This window comes from Molothrus ater, chromosome 1 (genome assembly GCF_012460135.2).
Source record: "Molothrus ater isolate BHLD 08-10-18 breed brown headed cowbird chromosome 1, BPBGC_Mater_1.1, whole genome shotgun sequence".
Classification (NCBI taxonomy): domain Eukaryota; kingdom Metazoa; phylum Chordata; class Aves; order Passeriformes; family Icteridae; genus Molothrus; species Molothrus ater.
This window is the reverse complement of record NC_050478.2, coordinates 102,476,942-102,494,014: the sequence shown is the minus strand read 5'-3', so window position 1 is coordinate 102,494,014 and position 17,073 is coordinate 102,476,942. Positions and strand designations below refer to the sequence as shown.

Here is a 17,073-nt window from a genome sequence, read left to right as displayed (position 1 = left end):
ACAGAATTTAATTGCAAGGAGGTTTCTGAGCTCCTCTGGGGCAGTGCTGGATCCAGGCACAGGGATCAAGACCTATGAGCTTACCATTTGTGTGCTTGTAGTATACAGTCCTCATCCTTGTACTTTGAGAGTAAAATGGTGATGGATCAATGTGGATAGTGAGGAGTGCAAGAACAGGAAGCTTGCATACCCAGATGAGGTTGTTCATGCTGGGACAGAAAGGAAAGGCAAACTGGGCGGTGTTTTGAAATGAGAGGGGGAAGGTAGGTGAAAATGGGGACTACACAAGTGCTAAAAGCTGGGGAGAAAGATATGGGGGTGCTGGTTGACATCTGGCTGAACCTGAGCTGGCATGTGGTGACCAAGGAAGTGACCAAGAACCTGAGCTGGCATGTGGTGACCAAGAAGGCCGGTGGCGCCCTGGCCTGGATCTGGCCAGCAGGACCAGGGCAGTGATTGTCCCCCCTGTACTTGGCACTGGTGAGGCTGGCTACACCTTGAGTGCTGTGTCTCATTCTGCTCCCCTTACTACAGGAAAGACACTGAGGTGCTGGAGTGAGTCCAGAGAAGGGCAAGGAGCTGGTGAAGAGTCTGTAGAGTGGGTCAGGAGCAGCTGATGGGGCTGGGGATATTTGGCCTGGAGAAAAGGTGGCTCAGAAGGGACCTCATTGCTCTCTACAGCTGCCTGACAGGAGGTCATAGCCAGGTGGGGGTCAGCCTCTTCTCCCAGCAACAGGGGAAAGGACAAGAGCTCATAGACTCCAGCATTGCCAGGGAGATTTGGGGTGGACATCAGGAAGAATAGTTTTTCTTGGTTAAGCATTGGAATGGGCTGCCCAGGGAGGGAGTGGGGTCCGCATCCCTGAAAACATTGACTTAGTGCCATGGTTTGGTTGGCATCTTGGTGTTTGGTCAAAGGTTGAATTTCATTATCTTGGAGGTATTTTCCAACATGATTCTATGATTTTGTAGAGAGGAAGAAAGAGGGGAGGGTAAACATATCCACATTCATGCATTTGCAAAAAGTGAGGAAGTAGATTTTGTCATTTTTCAAGATAGTGCTTCTGAGCCACAGAGAAGAAATGTCTATTTTTGTCTTCTTTAACTCACTTAAATCTTAGAGATTTATATTACCTCCAGTGGCATCTCAGTGTGATGCCTTTGCCCTCCCAATTAAAATTTGAAAATAACTGCAAGGTAAAAGATGTTAAGATGTTGTAGAAAATGTTTGGAAAATCTGTGTAATTTAAGAACAAAGTAGTTTAAATGGAGTTGCAGTTTCAAGTGTGTTTGCAATTATAAAAGTGCGTAAGACTAAATAGTTTACATTCATGTATGTCTACATTTGTTTTTATTATCTGTGTGAGAGAAGGGGCTGCTCTTTATGATAAAGTCTGTCTTTTTCTCATATTTAATATAAGTGACCCATTTATGTAGAGTTACTTGAGAGCACCTGCTTAAAGCTTTCTGTCACCTGGAGACCTCTGGCTTTGTAAGGTAGCCACTATTCTCTTTCCTTAAGGTATTGTGCCCATTGTCATTTGTCAGAGAATTCAAGAGGAGGTTTGAAGTCTTAAAAGGCATAAAATTTGAAATATGGATCCACTTTTTTTTTTTCAGTTAATATTTTATTTTAGAAACCTATGTTCAAAATATTCACAGTACTGAAAAAATTTGGCCATTTGCTTCAGGAGGAGATCTGCAAGGAAGAACTCCTCTTCAAGATAAGTCATTGTACTAAATAGCTACTGCTACAAACTTGTTTCTGCTGTCAGTTGAACATCCTTCCTTGAACATACACAGCCCTGAAATATCAAGTCTATTGTACTGTTTTGTAAAGGTATTAATTTGCATGAAATTTAATTGAGACTACCCCAGGGGCTGCCAGTAAAACTGCTTTTAGTGAAGGACAGTAGTGCTGCAGTGTGGTACCTACCTGATTCAAACTCCTCAGCATCTTAAAAATATTAAATCATTCTGTCAAAAGAAAAAATAAATTAATAAAACAGAAGAATACATTTCAGACTTCACTCTTAAAATCAGTTCATTATATTTGTATATACAGTGTTTGTATTAGAGGATCTGCTTTAATTGACTCTCATGTTTTTAACCAGTCACTTAATATGAGCATCATTTGTGTAATGAAGGGTTGATTTTAGGTACTCTCAATCTCTGGTAAGAAGGTAACTTTTGGTCTTAAACCATGTTAATAGTATGAAATTGCAGGCTTTGCTGAAATAGTGTAACTTGAATTAACCTTTTCATTGTGGTCCCAGAGAATTGAAAAACATGCCCTGAGGTATATAAAGACAATAAAATACTATCTGTTTCAAGTACTTGTAATATTTGGAATGAATTGGTGTAACCACTAACCTTAGTGACCTAACTCCTGAGTTTGCATTTTGAATAGCACTTCAACAGCCTTTAGTAGCATTTGAAACTTGAAAGTAATTAACTGTTCTTTCAGCATGGCTAACTAAATGCCTTAGGATGCTTTATAAAAGTTCCATTTCACGTCTTGGTTCACAAAACAGCCTAGTGATTTAAATTGATGCTAAATCATTTTGAGTCAAGTCAGAACTGTTTCCAGACATACTATCACTGTATGGAGCCATAGTTTACATACTTCAGGAAGAATAGTTTCAATAAAACTGCAGTATGTTTCTAACTCAACAATGACATCAGTTTGCCATATATTGCTATTGACATAAAACAATGTTTTCACTGCTGATTTGAAAATCTAAACAATATTCTTTATATCCTGGAATCTGCCACAATGTTTTTATTTTTATGTCAATTCCAATTAGTAATGCTTAATAGATATCTTTGAAGATGTTCTCGTTTGTTGCCCTTTGTATTGTGTTCTTCGTGATAGTAATCACTTAGTTTCTATAAGATGAAAACACACAGTGAATGATCCCTGTGTTTGCTGGTTTGTAGTGTTTTATTTCATCAATTGCTAACAGATTGCACAGATAGAAGCTTGCATACAAGTGTATCTTGCTAATTAGAAACACCATCTATCTGAGACACAGCTAATCTTCAGTGTACTGAGTGTTCTGAGTTAGTCTTTCTATAAATGAAAAAAGGTAGAATACTGTAGGATAATTACATATTTGTTAAAATAGCAATTCTGCTGTTTCTCAGGAAATATTCAGGAAATACTGAATGCTTCCCAGAGATCCTTTCTCCCTTTTGCTTCATTCTTTTATTTTCTTTGCTTTAATTGTGACTTTGAAGAGCATGACAAAATGATGAAATAGATAAATTTAACTTCTTGTCTGTTTGACTACCTGTATCTCAACACAGAGGGAAATGGTTAGCATAAGAGGCTCAATCTGAATCTAAAGCATAGGGAAGACAGATGTCCTTTCTTCATTGATTCTGTGTAGTCTTAAGAAGGTGGCAGTGTTTGCTGATAGATATGTTAAGAATGGAAAAGAATATTGGATCAAATAGTGCCTTATTACAGTGGCTTGATTTCATTCTACTTGAATATATTTAACCAACAAGAAGGTGAATTTTTTGCAGATATGATGCATGAAATAGCAGAATAATTTAACCAGTAGGGTAAAAAATTATTTGTTATTTACCTTTAAAAAAGATGATGTCTGCAAATTATTTCTGCAGTCTAATTTAAAATAAGATGTCCATCAAATATTAAATTAAAGTGGGTTTAAAACTTTGGTCGGGTTTGAAATATTCAGAATCCAAATTATCAGGATATCACATGAATGCTTGCTCTGTGATGCAGAATACCATTTCTGTATGGCAGTTAGTGAAAATAGCCATTACATGAAGTAGAAACAGACCTCAAGTAAAAACTCAAGAAATCCTCCAATAGCTTTCATTTAGAAGATCCTTGATTATAACCAAAGTATAAAATTGAAAAATTACTGTACTTACTCTGCTTACACAGAAGTCTGAAAATATGAAGGCTGAGTAGTTAGGTATATGGAAAATAATTCATAAAAAATTCATTTTGTTTCTCTGCAGAAATTCCTGTTCTCGTTATGTGTAAGGATAGGCTACAACATGAATGGTATCTTGAAAATACTAGTTTTGAGTAGGGTTAATATTAATATCAAGAAAAAACTGTATTTGTATGAGAATACCTGAGAATCTTTCTTTTTAAATTGGGAGTTGCCATGGAATGTCGAGTGAATAGAATTCCATTTGCACCTGATTTGGAGTTATGAGGTTTAGACCAAAAGCTACAGGTTAAAATCTCCAACTGCATAAGCAAAAGAATCTGAATATTGCATTTTAATGAAAATAAGTCAGTCTGTAGAGGTGATTTCTTCATATCCATGTTTTTATGCTGTCTTCAGCTCTAATGTAGTACATTGCTTATTTGAATGTTTTAGAAGTAGAAAAAATTGAAGTGTAATCATGGCTTGTTATCATACCTCACTGTTTTTCAGAGCCACCAGTTCCCATTGCTCCACCTCAGCTGTCCTCAGTTGGTGCAACTTACCTCTGGATACAGCTGAATGCCAATTCCATCAATGGGGATGGACCCATTATTCAAAGAGAAGTTGAGTATCGAACTTCGAGTGGAAGCTGGTATGACATACAACCTGTGGACTCCACAAGCTATAAGATTGGGCACCTGGATCCTGATACAGAATATGAAATCAGTGTGTTACTTACAAGACCAGGTGAAGGAGGAACAGGATCTCCTGGCCCAGCTCTCAAAACAAGAACAAAATGTGCTGGTGAGTACTTCAAAGTGACAGGAAAGATGTAAACGTGTTTCTAGGGCTGAAGACATAAGTTAATTCACTGGCAGTTTTTACTGTCTTAAACCAGCAGGTTGCAGGAATTAAGACTGAATGGTTTTAAGTATAACATATTGGCATTTTCCAGCTACAGTGACCTTGAAAGCAACCTTCCATGCCCCTGTAGACTGCAGATGAAATAATGACTGTGCGTGCCTTTTTTTTTTTTTTTCCGATGTCAGTTGTATCAAACTTGTAGATAAAGTGGAAAGAGATCCTGGGTAACAGCAAAAGCATTCACTGTTGAGTCCCAATTAGCAGATGAGGTTTAGCAAAGGACTGCTTTCTTGAGTGACTGAGAGCATGTCTCTTTCCTGAATGAGATAGTGCAATTTCTGGTGCGTTGTAGCAATCTTGGCTACTGTTTTGGATGTTATAATTAATAGAGCTGACCTCTGATTGTAATAGCATACAAAGTTCACCTATTTTATAGAAGCAATTGTAGAATAATTTTCAGTGAGACTGGCAGTGATATTAGTTTGGGATTTAGCTGCTCAGAAAATAATAGAGGATACTGTGACCTGGATTTTCTTCAGTCATTACTATTTTCCCCCAATATTTTGAATCATCTCTTTGCTGCTGTAAAGCTGGTGGAAGATAGGCAGGAGTGTAGCTAGAGAAAATGGGAGTAACAAGTGGTATTAGCTCATTGTTCCTAGTCTTTTAAGGAATTACTTAGTCTTACTTGCCTTTTTAACACAAAAAATTGTGTACTTCAACAGAAACACTGTTTCCATTGCATATACTTTTTTTAAAGTCACCTGGCCACCTATCAGTGAGTAAATGTCATTTCAGTTGAATTGAATCGGTGTGATGTCAAACACAAAATGAAATATAGTTGCTGTCAGAATCGCACATTTATGTTCGGAAGATGCAAACTTATACGAGTACTAAATATTTGATGTTATTTTTGATACTTTTTCTTCCTCTCATAACTGGAAAGAAGTATCTAATGTAAGTACAGAAAGCAATGCAGCTAAATTATAGTAATAGTTAAGAATTTTGTATTTATAAGATTTTCTCTACTAAGCTAAGCTAACTTCAGCTTAGTCAAAAGTGGAGAATACAAATGAAGTGTAGCTTCCTTCAGGAGGGTTTCTGGGTCACTATGCCCTTCATAATAATTTAAATGTATGTCTAGACAAGGTAAGTAGATATTTAATACACAATTATTTCAGTTATTTTAGCACTATACAGTTTTTCTAATAGTTTTTTCATCTGCTTGTATGATCAGGTAATGCTGTGTTTGCTGCTGTATGAGTCTGTCCTGTAGGATTGTGTTGTGTTACCAACCTTGGATTAGTCACAGATCCAAAATGCAGTGTCAAACAGGCTGCTGTGAAGGAAATTTAACTCCACCTCAGCCAGACTTAGGAGAGAGTGATATCCACAATTTTAGTTATATTTAAGAATATCATATGCTTTGTTTTCTCAGTGGTACATACTGTTGAGTATTAAAACAGGTATTCAGTTTCATAAACCATTGTATACTGGAAGTGTTTTATTACCTGGTAGTGTCTTGTAATACATCAGAATTATTTGTGTTTTCATTAAGCTAAACAGTAACCTTCTTAAATTAGAAGCAGAAAGTTAAATGAGTGAAAAATGTAAAATGAATGATGATATTGAATCTGTCTCTACAAATTGGCTTTTTTTATAGCAGAAGACCCTGCTTTGAAGGTGTAGTGGTTATTGGTTAACTGTTAGCAAGTGACATGCTAATAACTGGCCCAAGGGTTTAAAAAGAGATGCTGATAAACTAATGACGGTATAATTAAGCTGGGTAGGAGTAAAATAATGCCAGTCTCCAAAGCATACCATAGAATTAATAAAACAGGAGTCTTTAAGAGAAGAATCATTGCACCTTTTTAATTACTGTGATAATTGCATGCTGCTTGCCTGTTCCCTAGGGGAAGATAGTGAACCGCTTGGAGACTTGAAGCAGTATGCTAGGCATTCAATAATCTTAATAGTTCTCCAAAGCATTTGAAATATGTTTTCATTTTAGCAAAATGAGATTTCAGAGGCTTGTAATAGACAAGTCTTATCTATAACTTTATGAAATAAAAGCATCTATAATTAGAATGCAAAGAAAAAAAATCTCTCCAGACTTGGTTGCATCACACTTAATGAAGCAGTTGCCACTTCAGAAAGTGCTTTGTTTCCTTTTGATGAAATACAATGTAAGTGCTCTTTCAGTGTAATTCTCAGAAAGCCAGAGAATTACATTGAGGTCTGGATTAGATTTAACCTAGAATGTGAACAGGTTTGAAGGAGTTTAATGGATTTTGGCCATGGTAAACCACATTTGAGTCAGACTCAGAAAGAAGGGGTTTTCTCATTTAAAGGTATGAAGTGGAGGCCTTACCAGATTGTCTGGAATTTAAACCACCTGTTCCTATGCTGAAATCTCCCTCTCCCCGCAGCCATCTCATATGGTGTTGTGAACCTAGAATACAGAATGCCAGGGATGGGGCATCCACAACTTCTCTGGGCAACCAGTTCCAACTGCCTCACCACCCTCATAGTAAAGAATTTCTTCCTAATATCTGATGTAAACCTACTTCCAGTTTGAAGCTCTTCCCCTTGTCCTATCACTATTGTTCCTGATGAGACCCAGTCTGACCCAAAACCAGTGGAACTGTCCATAGTAAAACTAAAGTTGATATGTTGAAGAATTAGTAAAACAGACTGTGTTACATAGTTTCTTCTTAGCCATATCAGTATTTCTGTGGGTAGATTTATTAATTTCAGGGCTTTCCAGCATGCTTTGTCTTTGACATTCATTGCATGATACAAATCTTGATCTGGTCTGTGTCTCTGCATTCTGGTGGTGAAACAGTGCCCCAGTTAAAACACACTTGAATAATGCAGAACTGCTAAATGAGCTCCTGCAAATTTATTTTTTTTTCTTTGCTATGACTCCACTATTAGGAGACTTTATTTCTAATTTATGTTGTTCCTTGAATCTGCTGGTGAACAGATACATCTTAAAGACAGCTACCTTAGGAAGAAAAGTTAAAATAAAATCCTCCCTCCTGCTAAAGGAGGGGATTGTTAAGGCTCCCTAGGAAAAGTTGTTTTCTTTTTCTCATAATTTTTTTTTTCACTGTGACATTTGGCATAATTTCTGAAAATTAGCATATTTTCCTTTACTGAACCAGAAAACTCTATTGTAACTTAGGAAAATTGAAAAAATAAATAAAAGAATCTTCTTACGAATTATCTCCAAACTGTGGAGTTTTTTTAACAGTCAGATCTCTACTTCTTTGTGCTAAGACACAATTACTGCCCTGGAGTATTTGCAAAAACAATCACTGTCAATTTAACCAATAATTTTCATACAATGAAGTAACAGGAATGTTTTAATTAACATAGTTGATTTTGCTGTCTCTTCTATCCCATCACCTGAGCTTGTCAGGAGGAAAGCTGTTACTCCCAGTACAACTGAGCTCTTTAAACACTGCTGCAGGTTTGTTTTGAAATGTCTGGTACTCCTAGAAGGCTTGTTACAAACTGGAAGAACAGAGCAGAGGAACTCTTTAAATCCCCTCTCTTGAAAATGAATAATCTTTGTTTTTCTCAGTTTGCTCATTGTTTTGCATTCAGCTGGTTATTCTTCCAAGGTGTCAAAATTATTTCACCTGTTCTGTGCTGCCCACTGGCATCCACTGGCATTGTGAAAAAAAATCTGTGTGTCAGAATACACTGATGGAATGAGTATCCTCTTCCCTCTCTGCATCAAGTTGCACAAGGCAGAAGTTCTCTGGGCAGATGGCACAGGCCAGGAACTCTCTGAACCCTGTATTGAAATTCAGTGTGCTCAGGTATGCTGGGCAGTACTCACCACTTTTGTCCTGCCCTATGACATGGAGCACTGTCCAGGTCTTCAGGATGGACAGTCTGTATCTTCTTGTGTACAACATTCAGAATAATAAGTCAGTTTTGCAGTTGGTTTTCCCTGTTTTCCACCTTTCTTTTGTTATTCTCTTGTTAGTCTCTCCCTTTGTCAGTGTCCATGTCCTAGCCTTTCTTGAAACTCAGTGGTGCTTACTGCTGATTTCCATGCCCTTCACTGTTAGGAAAGATGAGTTCCTTCCTAAGAACTTCTCTAGGTTGAAATGGCAGCTGCCTTTCTCTGTCCTTCAAGACTGCAGTCTCTTTACCTTTTTGTCTCAAGAAAAGAGGAAGGATCTTAGTGTCACTGGGAATTAAGTTATTCCTTCTCATTGCTATACCATGGGGAGCTGCCTGTGAAGAGATTCAGGATTTTTTCAGACATATAACGAAGTCTTAACAGTGCTTAGTTTTGTGATCATAGGAAAATGTCAACTTGAAGCCATACTGCAGGTTTTTTCCCACGTCTCTTTCTCTTAGCAATTTTCTTCAGAAGTTTTAACCAAGGTTTTTGCAGCGGTGTTGTATTAGAGCTCGACCTCAGGTCAGAGACATCTGAACCCTGAGGAGTAGGGTGCAGATGTTGCACCATTTTATTTTCCATGGAAAAGTTCCATGATATTTCTAGTCTCCATTCCTGACCTGAAACTGTAATAAACTTTAGTAGAAAGTTGCATTGATTTATCAGAACTAGAAGTCCACAGAGAACTTACATTTTATTTTTGTTTTTATTATGAAAGTAAGATCCTACTGTATTGTCCTTTTTTCTAAAGCCTTTGTTCTACAAACTGTCTCATATGAGGTCTCTTTCTTCTAAGGGTAAAAGCTAGTTTTGGATTTTCTGCACTGTAGCAGGTGATTTTTCAGCTTTCAGAGGTGCAGGAGGTAAACTGAAAGATTTTAATAAAATTCCAAGAAAATACTATGTAGTGAGATATATGTCCATCTGTCTGTATCACTGGTCACTTAATTCTGATAGGGAAACAAAACAGAAATGCATCTTCAGAAAACACAAATGGTTTTCAGCACTGACTAATGTATTAAAGCTCTTCTTTGACAGCCACTTGTCTGGAAACAAGGTGCCCAAGGTGCTACTCACTGAGATGACTTCTCTGATGCTGTTTAACAGAACAGCTTCCATTGTGTTATCAAGAATCTTGGGGTGGAAAAAACCCAGATAATCCAAATTCCTCCCATACAAAAATCTCTTTAAATCCAGTTCTATTCCTCTTTGTCTTACAGTCTAGAATTTCCCCTTTGGAGTCCTTTAAGTTCCTGGGGAAAAAAAAAAGGAAAAAACACCAAACAAAAAACTACAGTCTGGATAGTCTCACCATAAACCCTGGGAAGATGATGGAACAGCCATACTTGGAAACCATTTTTAGGAACATAAGGGACAAAAACATGATCAGGAGTGGTCAGCATAGATTCACAGAGGGGAAGTCATATTCCTAAACTCTGCTTTAATACTCAGATCATGATCTTCACTGTATTCCTGTCCTCACCTGAAGCTGTATAAACAGTGAGGTGAAGTGTGATGGAAAGACTTAAACACAGACAAAAGTTGAAGTTACACTGACTGCGTTGTTCTGGATGCTTCTCTACATTTGTTGTTGCCAGTGAAAACAGAACATTTTGTTTAGAAATAACACCATGAGAGTATCTGCCCCTTCATCTCAAATGGGTCTTTCCTTTGCAGGGGAAATCACAGGTTGGTTCTCCATTCAGTGAATTTTCAGCCCATGAACACAAAAACTTCTAATATTGGCAACCAAGAGAACTGGACTTATACAGAAATTACTAATACCTGCACTTTTGTGTCTCCATTGGTCCCTAAATAAATAGGTTTTGGTTATATAAAGGATCCAGAGATCTCACTTGGGAAACAGAACATTTTAACTCCCCACCACATGAAGCGGAGGGGAAAAAAAGAGGACAGGAAAACTGCTGCAAGTATGTAGGTCTGTTGGCTCTTTCTGACACGTGTGCTCTGAAATATGAGAGGAATATAGACACAGTCTAGTATAGGTAGGACACAGAGCATGAAACCTTACTGTCCGATCAGTTTGTTTTGAGAAGTTGCACATTAGAATAAGGAGAAACATTTGGGATTTTTTCCTGACAGTTACAGCTGGTTTAATATACAGCTGGAAACAGGAATAATAACTGCCATGCCTTGGTTGTGTGAAAAGCAGTGGTGTCTTATAAATGGTGACTTATTTTTTCACTTTAACAGATTCCCATTTCAAAACATTTGCAGAGGAAGAAATTAACCTGCTCTTTGAGACAAATGAACCTTCACTAACTTAGAGCAAACCTGAGGGGCAAAATTATTAATTTCACATCTTCCAGGTGGAGGCAATGTGAATAAAACATAATGGCCCTTAAGGAAAAGTAGATAATATGACTTCTCCTGTGACATATCTTCATCTCCAGTCTTTGCTGCAGTCTCTTATTAGTTACAAGGATAGGCTCAAAAACACTCAAACAATTATTGTACCCAACTTCAATTCAGGAAGAACTGCTTGTTACAGTGTGATAAAAACCCTGCAAGCTGAGAATGTACTGGTTATAAATAAAAGACTGCCATGTGGGCATCTTTAATGAAAGTGGTAAATAATAAATAATTGTAAATACTTGTAAAAAAACACCATGTTTACAGAGTGTTCCTTAGTATTACTCTGTTCTGAACAAATGAAATACAAGCTGTTTCATAGATGCTTTGGATCTCTCTTCTCAGAAGTGTATTATTACTGCAGATTTAAATTAATGCATTGGTACTCTGTTATTAAAAACAATTAAAAATAGCAGGAATGGACATTCTCTGTATTTCCAGTGAAATTTCATGGGTGCGTTGAAATTTATCCTTACCAACTTTATGCTGAGCACTTTCTCTCCTCTTTTGAGGCCTATTTTTATATCAGCTGTTCCAGTTCTCACATAGAGTTACATCATATTGTCTTCCACTCATAGGCCAACTTCATTTTTAATTATGTTAATCCTTTGGCAAAAGCTTTGGCAAATGAAACAGGAAAGTATGGCTTTTCCTCTGACTTGGTCTTTAACAGAACCAAAGCAAAATCTTTTATACATTTGAAGTGACCAGTGTATATTTACTTCCGTTTGTCTAAAAGAATAACTGACTGTGTGTGCCAAAGAGTGTGTATGTGTATATACAGACACATGCATATATCCCCATCTCTTTTTCCCTCATATACATATGAATGTATCAACCCTATGGCCAAAGAGAATTTAGGCTCTAAAGGGACGGTTTTCTTGCTTAAAAAAAAAATTTATATATAGTTGCATGAACTTCTAAGCCGAGTCTAAAATCTCTTCTTGTTTTAGGCATCAGGAAAATATGATGTACCATAGACATCTATGTGGTACTAAACATCACCACCTTGTGAAAGTAATCCCACTTTCCCTTATGACAGACCTGCATGGCAGGAGGGAGCACCCAATTAACAACAAATCTTTTGTCAAATGGAGTATTTGATCTTAGACTTCTGTTTGTTTACCCTGAGCCTCCTGAACCGGGGGCGCTAGTTTGGCTCTCTCATCTTCTGGAATTAAATTCTAGCAGTACTGTATCAAATCAGTTTAAATTTTAAGTGAGTTATTTGGATGAAATTTGCCAGTGGTTTTAAAGGGTGTTGAAAGATGGAAATGGATGAACAGACAGGCATGCTCCTTGGTTTTAGTATTTTAAGGCTCACTCTTTTGTTTGAGACTGTTAGACCGTGTGCTGTCTTGCCCAGTAGCTTTAGCCAGCTTTAAAAGCACATAACTGCACAATTCTATTGAAGTATCTATGAAGCATGAAACATCCAGGAATGTAGTTTGAGGTTTTTTTCCAAATTAATAAAAAAGCATAATTGTCGAAGGTTTTTAGAAAGAATGGTATATTAATTTTACCTCACTTCAAAGGAGAATGAACAACTACGCTACTCAGGTGCTTCTGGGTTTTTTCAGTGCTTGGGAGGCACTTTGGCTTTGAAAACCTGTTTGTTTTGAACTGTAGAGTCGTTTACAGAATTCAGTCCAACCTCCTAAAGGTTCCCAGGAAGAAAAACCTGGTGCTAAGTTCTGGCTTTTCTGGTAATATCTTTTTCTGTAAAGTTCAATTACAACTTTATAACCTAGACTGTAGGCTATGTGTCAAGTTTGAGACCTGAAATCTGGGCAGATCCTGATGAAAAGATATCCTGATTTTGGAGGAAAAAAATACTCTGTCTTCAGAGTACTAGACTGTTGCAGTGCTGTAAATAGGTAATTCTGTCCTACAATCCAAGGAGCTCTCATGGTGAGCATGCGTGCATGACATTTCTGTTTACAACAAAAACAAAGTTGAGACAGTTCACAGAGCACTAGACCTCAGCTTCTATAGCTGTAAAAAAAGAGGGGGTTTTTATGATGATCCATCTAATTGCTGTAATTGCTGTTGAGTGTGTGTTTAGGAAGAGAGGGGCATACCCATGGAGCTGGGATTCTTCCAGACTCTTATTAAGAGGCCAGAAAAATGTAAGTGAGGAAAGATGCTGTGTATTCTTTTTTTTTTTTCCTACTCTGTGTCTACATGGCTAAGTGAATTCTGGCCCAGGAAAAAAAACATTTTCCATTTTACTCAGCAAGGAAATACTAACTTAAATCTTTAAGAAGAAGAAAAAAATAAAATTGGGAAAGGCTTTGCTTAGCATTATCACGAGGTACTGAGTTAAAAGGCAAATAGTGGAGACTAAAATCAAATTTCCAGTAAAGTTTATGACTTACGGCTCTTGCATTTCAGTATGCCCAACCATCTCAAATACTTTCAACAACTTCGTTTTCAAATTTATACTTTTGATGTCTGCATTTAGGTATCTTTTAATTTATACCATGATTTGAGCACACTTGTTGTTATTTAAAATATATTAAAAACTATCTCTGCATTTAGTTCATGCTTACTCATTCCATTAAATTTGATCCACTTCCTGGAAGGAGAAAGAAGGACTTTCTTTTGGGAAAGGGAGAGTTCAGTTTCATTTGTTAGTTCATTAGTTGGTACTTTTGAAAAGCACTCTGAAGGTATTTTGGTGCCAAAGTTTTGCAGTAGAAAATCACGCTAATAGTGGACTGTTATCTTTTAGAATTATCATATAGAAAATGCATGTAAAGCAAAAAGGTAATAAGTGTTTACTCTTGACATGCAGAAGTGCCTTTTCATTTCTAAAAATTTATGTTCTTTGGGAACAAAAATCAAATTGTCTGTCAGTTGCTCTTTGTTTTGACTATTTCTGCAGATGTTTTGTTGGCAATTAGCTTAAAAAAATTCGAAAAAATTTTCTTAATTACTGCTGCATAGTGTTGAATTTGAGAGGATGAACCAATGTGTAACTGGCATGTTTGGCCAAGTAAATGAAAAAAAATAACTTTTAATGACCTGAGCATAATTATGGGTGACTTTGGAATGACGACTGGCAAAAGTTGTACTATAATTAAATTTCCATTATAAATGTTTCAGTTTTTTGTCTGACATGTGGGGCTAGATTGTCAAGAGTATTCATTTATAAGAGGAAAAATTAGAGAGCTATAATTTATAATTCAGGGTAATCAATGAAAGCATTTCTTTTGTCAAAAAACCTTTCACTGAAAAACAGCATTGTATTGTTAGTTGTTTTAAAAAGAAACTAAAAATCCTTTTGTTACTTTTTTCACTTACTGTAAAAGGAGATGAAAAATTCTGGTGGTTGAATCATGCTGTAATTCACAGTAATATTATGCAGATAGGGCTTCTCAGACTGTTTCTCTTTATTAACCTTTACTTTGTGTAAGTCTATATCTAAGGCTGTTTATGAAGAAATATGATGGTTTAAAGGCCATCTTAGCAAGATCCTGTTTGGTCTTGAACAGAGTTGTTTCTGATAGAAGTGACAGTGTATTCTCATTTTCAAGCTGTCCAGTTATTGAGATGGACCCTTTACTTTCTAGTACTGGAGTCTCAGAGAAAATAAATAAATACATACATTATAAGGCTACTCCATTCATTCCTACATAATCTTTCAAAGGGAGCACCAGCAAAGATTAGTATTTAAAAAGTTTGGGTACCAGATTTTTGCAGGCAAGAGCAGATCTCAGAATCACTGTCATTTAACAATTAGATATGTCATTCTTCTTCCATACACTCATTTAGTCTCTGTATTTACGGTACTGTTTTATGTGCTTCAGTTATCACTGTTAATTAGGCACAGGTCTAATTGCACTCTGATTCCTCTTGATATACTATCTGTTTGTTCTTTAAGTGAAATGTATATGCCATTCATCTCAAAATATGGTTGGACTCTTGACTGAGTAAAAATTACTTTCATCTTACCTATGAGACTGTTGAAACAATGAACTATTATTGCTCTGATAACATCACAGAACAGTTTGCCATGGATCTTCCAAAACTAATTTATTTCATTCTGGGTTACAGTGACACAGTCTCTGCTAAGCAGTTAGTTTACAATTTGGTACTGAGTTCCTAAAACAAGTGCCTTGAAAATAGTTTATTTTCATAACGATAATTTTCAGAGACTGTCTACTAAAACTCAAAGTGGTTGTTTACTGCTGTGTGTACTACCACTTTACTGTAAATCTCTCCAGTTACAGATCATTGCTTATGAAAGCAGTCAGTGTTAAAATCTTAAAAATCTGTTATGAAAATACTTTTCTGCTTTTATTTTTATGCTCTGCAGTAGTTGCTTCCTGGTTGCTACTGCAAGCTGCTGAGACCTGTTTGTATGTCTTCTTTCTTTTCATGCAAACAACGAGTTTTAATCTTCACAAAATGATTTATGCACCCATTGTTCAAATATACGATTTGCAATTAGATAACATCTTAGAGGTTTATTCTGCATTTGGAGCTTTACAGATGCACAATGTTGCAATGGATCAGATAAGAGGTTTTTTCTTTAAAATGTTTTGAGCTGTCTTCTGTTATTGAGAAGTTTAAAGTGGCATGGCCTTAGATGTCTTCTGTAACAATTGTAATCTAATCGCAGTTGATTTGACAAGTTGAATTGCTGAAATGGCAGGGCAAGAGTGTTCTGCCTTTTCCATGTCTTAACGATGCACAAACAAGAAAAAAGTAACATTCAGAGAATTCTATACATACAAGTAAATCCTAGACACATCTAAACATTTAATTATTTCTTCATAGCAGCTAGCTTATTACGAGCAACTGATGGGAGCAAATCTTTATGAAGTCCTTAGATTGTATATAAATAATGACTTATTTTTCAGATTTACAACACATGCACCTAGGTTTATTTTTGTCAGCACAAGTAACCAATTCCTTTTTTTTTTTCTTCCCTCCACAAGATTATTTCTTGCCCTGAAGGGATGGTGGAACTATTAAACGATGATGGAAAGACACATAACAATGGATAAGTTAATTTAAAACTCATTTTAAGCAAAGGCTGAACTATGTTTGCTAAAAGTTTCCATCATGATAAAAGAGGAAGAGTAGCCATTTCAGAATAAGCTGCTAATTGGCAGTGTTGCAAAAACAGTTGGTAAGGGACTGGTGATAAAATGTTTGTGACAGCTGTGTGCACTGGTGTCTCTAGGCATATACTTGCTTTTGCTATTTCTCATGCAAAACATTAAATACAAGGTTAGCAAATGACTTCAGAAGTTACTTAGTTGCTTTTACATGCCTGTCTAAAAGGAAATGCATTGAGTTAAGTTTAAAGTAGTAGTATTGACTATCTGATATTTTTCAGTATGAAATATTAAAGAATATATCCTATTCAGATACTGTTTTAAAAGAAACTGACAGTGACTTCATTTGTCTTGGCTGGTACAAAATTGTCCAGGTATTCAAATCCCACTTTTGCATTGCTATAAAAGAGGAACAGGGCACATGATGTAGAAAACAAAAAAAAAAATAAATTTGCCTGTTTTCAATTTTAAGTTTCCACAAGTACAAAAATTACTGGTTTTGTGTTTGGGATGGGGAAAAAAAAGGCTTCAGTGGTGTTGCAGTGATACTAGATATTAACATTACAAATGGAATCACTTTTTCCAGTAAAAAACAGCAGGTGAGATGTGCAGCAACTCAAGAATGCACTGGAATGAAACAACCTGCAGGAACATACAGAAGGTGTCATGGGTCAATAGCCTTTACCTGCTCACAGATCAAAACTTGTAGAAACCTGGCATGCAGTACAGATATTACAGATCGTAGTTCTTCATACAGAGAAACAAAAGGCAAAAAAAGTGGCTTTCTGGGCTGGGTAGGGGAGCAGAAGTGAATGTGGAATCTCTCTATTTTTGAGGAGGGGAGAGGAGTAAGCATATTTCAGATAGAAGCATTCTAGATGAGGTTCAGGAGACCTTGAGTCCTTTCCTTTTGTAAAAGTTTTTGTTTGGT

At 36.5% G+C, this 17,073-nt stretch overlaps 1 protein-coding gene across 5 annotated transcripts in view; it reads left to right on the top strand.

The window, feature by feature from the left end:
• Window positions 1–17,073, top strand: part of PTPRM (protein tyrosine phosphatase receptor type M) — a 441,653-nt gene that overhangs the window by 169,450 nt on the left and 255,130 nt on the right. For all 5 annotated transcript variants that reach the window (XM_054515015.1, XM_054515010.1, XM_036405775.2 and 2 more), the window contains exon 7: window positions 4,425–4,718. In XM_054515015.1, coding sequence (XP_054370990.1) covers window positions 4,425–4,718 — 294 coding nt within the window. The remainder of the gene's footprint in view (window positions 1–4,424; window positions 4,719–17,073) is intronic.